At 42.5% G+C, this 6000-nt stretch overlaps 1 protein-coding gene across 2 annotated transcripts in view; it reads left to right on the top strand.

The window, feature by feature from the left end:
• The first annotated feature begins 2128 nt into the window (after nucleotides 1–2128).
• Nucleotides 2129–6000, top strand: part of MSRA (methionine sulfoxide reductase A) — an 89076-nt gene continuing 85204 nt past the window's right edge. Inside the window, exons 1-2 of one of the 2 annotated variants that reach the window (XM_053458783.1) lie at nucleotides 2129–2178; nucleotides 2990–3195. In XM_053458783.1, coding sequence (XP_053314758.1) covers nucleotides 3048–3195 — 148 coding nt within the window. In that variant the 5' untranslated portion in view covers nucleotides 2129–2178; nucleotides 2990–3047. Of the gene's footprint in view, nucleotides 2201–2989; nucleotides 3196–6000 lie in introns of both variants that reach the window. The other variant, XM_053458784.1, reaches the window with a different exon arrangement.

Raw genomic sequence — 6000 nt, 5'->3', positions numbered from 1 at the left:
TGTGTTAGTGGATGGTGTTATTGTGTGTGTCAGTGGATGGTGTTATCGTGTGTGTGTCAGTGGATGGTGTTATCGTGTGTGTGTTAGTGGATGGTGTTACTGTGTGTGTGTCAGTGGATGGTGTTATCGTGTGTGTGTCAGTGGATGGTGTTATCGTGTGTGTTAGTGGATGGTGTTACCGTGTGTGTGTCAGTGGATGGTGTTATCGTGTGTGTCAGTGGATGGTGTTATCGTGTGTGTCAGTGGATGGTGTTATCGTGTGTGTCAGTGGATGGTGTTATCGAGTGTGTGTCAGTGGATGGTGTTATCGTGTGTGTGTGTGTGCCAGTGGATGGTGTTATCGTGTGTGTGTGCCAGTGGATGGTGTTATTGTGTGTGTGTCAGTGGATGGTGTTATTGTGTGTGTGTCAATGGATGGTGTTATTGTGTGTGTGTCAGTGGATGATGTTAGCATGTGTGTGTGTTAGTGGATGGTGTTATTGTGTGTGTGTCAGTGGATGGTGTTACAGTGTGTGTGTTAGTGGATGGTGTTACCGTGTGTGTGTCAGTGGATGGTGTTACCGTGTGTGTGTGTTAGTGGATGGTGTTATCATGTGTGTGTGTTAGTGGATGGTGTTATTGTGTGTGTGTCAGTGGATGGTGTTATTGTGTGTGTGTTAGTGGATGGTGTTATCATGTGTGTGTGTTAGTGGATGGTGTTATTGTGTGTGTATCAGTGGATGGTGTTATTGTGTGTGTGTTAGTGGATGGTGTTATCGTGTGTGTGTCAGTGGATGGTGTTATTGTGTGTGTATCAGTGGATGGTGTTATTGTGTGTGTATCAGTGGATGGTGTTATTGTGTGTGTGTTAGTGGATGGTGTTATCGTGTGTGTGTCAGTGGATGGTGTTATTGTGTGTGTTAGTGGATGGTGTTATCATGTGTGTGTGTTAGTGGATGGTGTTATTGTGTGTGTATCAGTGGATGGTGTTATTGTGTGTGTGTCAGTGGATGGTGTTATTGTGTGTGTGTCAGTGGATGGTGTTAAAGCATTAAGGCACACCCTAGAGTTAGTAGTACTGGGAGATGGCGAGGAGGAACAGGAGAATGAATGCGTCTGCATGTATGTAAGTGTACAGGGTTTGAATTGGTGTTAGAGTGAGATTGTGTGTTTGTATGTATGGGGGTTTACCAGAGACATTGTAGAAATACACTAACCATGGGCTTGCCCTCGCTCTCATAAAGTGTGCTTATAGTAGGATTGTATAGCAAGGTGATGGGCATAACGTAGACGGAGCAATGTGTGGGCCAATGCGATGGGCATGGGGAGGGGGTGGCTAGATAGAAGGGACCTAGGGGCCCAGACTTTAAGCCTGTACTGGGGCCCAATATTTCATATGCACTAAAATCCCCGTCAGCTGCCTCCCGCCTTCTTGCTGCTGATTGGCTGCTTCGAGCAGCCAGCAGTGGGTCAAAAAATGGGACCACAGAGGGTTTGCTGCACTGTAACTCTGGAGCTGCAGCTTCTCCTAAAGGTACGTTTTATATATGTTTTCAGGTTTGAAGCATTCTTCGTTGGTGGGACTCCATGGAGTGTCCCTTTAACTTGCCTTAGATTATGCATTACCCTTTTAATACTGTCCTAAACCTGTTCACACCAACTTTCAAGCAGGAGCTGCTTCGTTGGCATGGCCGCAGATCGGGTGCTGCAGCGTGTGGACATGCCCAGCTGCACCTATATCATTCCTCCCAGCTGCCCCGCTTTGTGCAGGACAGTCCCAATTTTGCCACTATATCCCACCGTCTGGATTTTCTGTATATCTACACACAAATGCAAAAAAAAATCTAAAATAATAAGAAAAAAATAATTATTTGCACATAAAAATGTTACTTTGCAGTGATTTTATATAAATCCCCTTCTGTGTTCCAAAGGAAAATAAAATTATAAACTATGGAAATAAAAAGTATTATGAACGCATGTAAACACTAGAGTCTTCAAGCCTTATATCAGAAAAAATCTAATTTCTCTTTCTAATCCAAAATTATGATGAATTCCTAACATTTAGTGCAAGCAAATTACGCGGTTTTTTTAAACCTGCCGTAATTGTCCCTCTCTGGTGCCCGTGCTGTCAACAAAGCACTGAGGCATTGTGGGACTTGTAGTTTTCGCGCATGCTCTTGGCGTGTAACGCTGTGTTAGGTAAGGAGTGTGTTTCTGACAGGTAAGACCGGCGGGGTGAAAAGAGTGTGAAGCCCCCTCGTGTCTGCAGCTGGAGGGGCAGTTTCATGAGCTGAGTGCGGTGTGAGTGTGTACTCTGCAGAGTGTGCATGTTGTGTCTATAAACTCGGCTTCCTTCACACACATCACAGTATGGACGGCAGACTCCATTATATGCTATTTATTAGTGTGTATATTTGTTACACAACGCTCGGTGTATGCTGTGTGTGTGTGTGTTACACAACGCTCGGTGTGTGTGTGTTACACAACGCTCGGTGTGTGTGTGTTACACAACGCTCGGTGTGTGTGTGTGTTACACAACGCTCGGTGTGTGTGTGTGTTACACAACGCTCGGTGTGTGTGTGTGTTACACAACGCTCGGTGTGTGTGTGTTACACAACGCTCGGTGTGTGTGTGTTACACAACGCTCGGTGAATGCCGTCTAGTCGCCCGTTTCTCCTGCTGTGAAGACTCAAACCTTAATCAGCCGTTGGTCTCGTCTTAGATTCAGGAGCCGTATGTCTGTCCCACGCATGTTTAATACCCTCACTGTATTACCCTCTACCACCTCTGCTGGGAGGCTGTTCCCCTTATCCACCACCCTTGCTGTATCACAGTGCGTTAAATGTTTGCTGCTACTTTCTCACTTTATCCAGGAAGCTGGCCGATGTTACTCAATGAGTCGGTGTTTCTGCAATATTTAAAGTGCTGCCCCCTCCCCCGAGTGTGATAGGAAGTCACTTGTAACAGCGAGTTTGGTCACAGAAGCGCCGTCTCTCCTGTTTTTTTTTAGGACTCTTTCTGCTGCTCGAGTCGGGAAGTCGGTTGTAACCCCGCTGAGCCCGAGGCGGATGGTGGCCACGTTACGCCTCCTCAACTCGAGAAGCCGCCTGCTCCGCCTGCTCGGCAGCACGCACATGGGAGACATGGGTTCTAAATGCCAGCTGCCCGCAAAGGAGGAATGCCTTCCGGGGAGATCGGAGAAGATGCGCGTAGCCGGTGAGTGAGCGTCAGCTCTTCTGCCAGCGATAAAGCTCCTCCATAAAATCTTTTTTTCAGACTTAATTGGTTTCTGAGGTGGGGGGCGAGCGGGATAATTGTCGGCAATTAATTGATCTGCAGTGATCAATGTCAGGCAGCTGCTGTAAGGGCCGGGAAGATATCGCCGCATGTAAAAAAGATATATATTGATTGAATATAGTTTTCTCTCTGTATAAGTTAATAGTAAGACCCCCCCACCCCTGGAATGCACGGGGGGCAATTCTGGGTACCTGTTCTTAAAAAGGACATTATGGAACAAAATGCAGAAGTGGCTACGACGTCAGTAAGAGGAATGGAGCAACCTGGTGATGAAGAAAGAGCGGAGATTCTTTACAGATTACGTCTTATAGAAGTTTGATATCGCTATACAAACACTGTAAGAGCAGTAAAGGTGTGGAATCCGCTCCCCGCAGAAGCTGCGATATCTGATGCAATAGATGCCTTTATGGATCACAGGGGAGTAACTAGAAACCACAGGGCCCTGTTGTGACTTCACAATTTATCTGTGCCCCCCCTTCCAACATACATCTAGGACACATTATGGACAAAACAAGTAGTATACAGAGACAACAGGTGAAGAGGGCCCTGCTCAAACGAGTTTACAATCTATATGCAAACACACTTACAATAACTACCCCCTATGAGGAATATACAGGATATAACGGGTTATAAGGACGGGATTAGTTATACAGGGGGAGAGTATATAATATATAATATGAGGAATATACAGGATATAACGGGTTATAAGGACGGGATTAGTTATACAGGGGGAGAGTATATAATATATAATGTGAGGAATATACAGGATATAACGGGTTATAAGGACGGGATTAGTTATACGGGGGGGAGAGTATATAATATATAATATGAGGAATATACAGGGATATAACGGGTTATAAGGACGGGATTAGTTATACGGCCGGAGAGTATATAATATATAATATGAGGAATATACAGGATATAACGGGTTATAAGGACGGGATTAGTTATACGGCCGGAGAGTATATAATATGAGGAGTATACAGGATATAACGGGTTATAAGGACGGGATTAGTTATACGGGGGGAGAGTATATAATATATAATATGAGGAATATACAGGGATATATAATGGGTTATAAGGACGGGATTAGTTATACGGCCAGAGAGTATATAATATATAATATGAGGAATATACAGGGATATAACGGGTTATAAGGACGGGATTAGTTATACGGCCGGAGAGTATATAATATATAATATGAGGTATATACAGGGATATAACGGGTTATAAGGACGGGATTAGTTATACGGGGGGAGAGTATATAATATATAATATGAGGAATATACAGGGATATAACGGGTTATAAGGAAGGGATTAGTTATACGGGGGGAGAGTATATAATATATAATATGAGGGATATACAGGATATAACGGGTTGTAAGGACGGGATTAGTTATACGGGGGAGAGTATATAATATGAGGAATATACAGGGATATAACGGGTTATAAGGACGGGATTAGTTATACGGCCGGAGAGTATATAATATGAGGAATATACAGGGATATAACGGGTTATAAGGACGGGGTTAGTTATACGGCCGGAGAGTATATAATATATAATATGAGGAATATACAGGGATATAACGGGTTATAAGGACGGGATTAGTTATACGGGGGGAGAGTATATAATATGAGGAATATACAGGGATATAACGGGTTATAAGGACGGGATTAGTTATACGGCCGGAGAGTATATAATATGAGGAATATACAGTATATATAACGGGTTATAAGGACGGGATTAGTTATACGCCCGGAGTGTATGTAATATATAATATGAGGAATATACAGGGATATAACGGGTTATAAGGACGGGATTAGTTATACGGCCGGAGAATATATAATATATAATATGAGAAATATACCGGGATATAACGGGTTATAAGGACGGGATTAGTTATACGGCCGGAGAGTATATAATATATAATATGAGGAATATACGGTGATATAACGGGTTATAAGGACAGGATTAGTTATACGGCCGGAGAGTATATAATATATAATATGAGGAATATACAGGGATATAATGGATTATAAAGACGGGATTAGTTATACAGCCGGAGAGTATATAATATATAATATGAGGGATATACAGGATATATAACGGGTTATAAGGACAGGATTAGTTATACGGCCGGAGAGTATATAATATATAATATCAGGAATATACAGGGATATAACGGGTTATAAGGACGGGATTAGGTATACGGGCGGAGAGTATATAATATATAATATGAGGAATATACAGGATATAACGGGTTATAAGGACGGGATTAGTTATACGGGGGGGGGGAGAGTATATAATATATAATATGAGGAATATACAGGGATATAATGGATTATAAGCACGGGATTAGTTATACAGCCGGAGAGTATATAATATATAATATGAGGAATATACAGGGATATAAAGGGTTATAAGGACGGGATTAGTTATACGGGGGGAGAGTATATAATATGAGAAATATACAGGATATAACGGGTTATAAGGACGGGATTAGTTATACGGGGGGAGAGTATATAATATATAATATGAGGAATATACAGGGATATATAACGGGTTATAAGGACGGGATTAGTTATACGGCCGGAGAGTATATAATATATAATACGAGGAATATACAGGATATAACGGGTTATAAGGACGGGATTAGTTATACGGGGGGAGAGTATATAATATATAATATGAGGAATATACAGGATATAACGGGTTATAAGGAC

The sequence above is a fragment of the Spea bombifrons genome, chromosome 3, assembly GCF_027358695.1.
Source record: "Spea bombifrons isolate aSpeBom1 chromosome 3, aSpeBom1.2.pri, whole genome shotgun sequence".
Taxonomy (NCBI): Eukaryota; Metazoa; Chordata; class Amphibia; order Anura; family Pelobatidae; genus Spea; species Spea bombifrons.
This window is presented reverse-complemented; position numbering and strand designations above follow the sequence as displayed.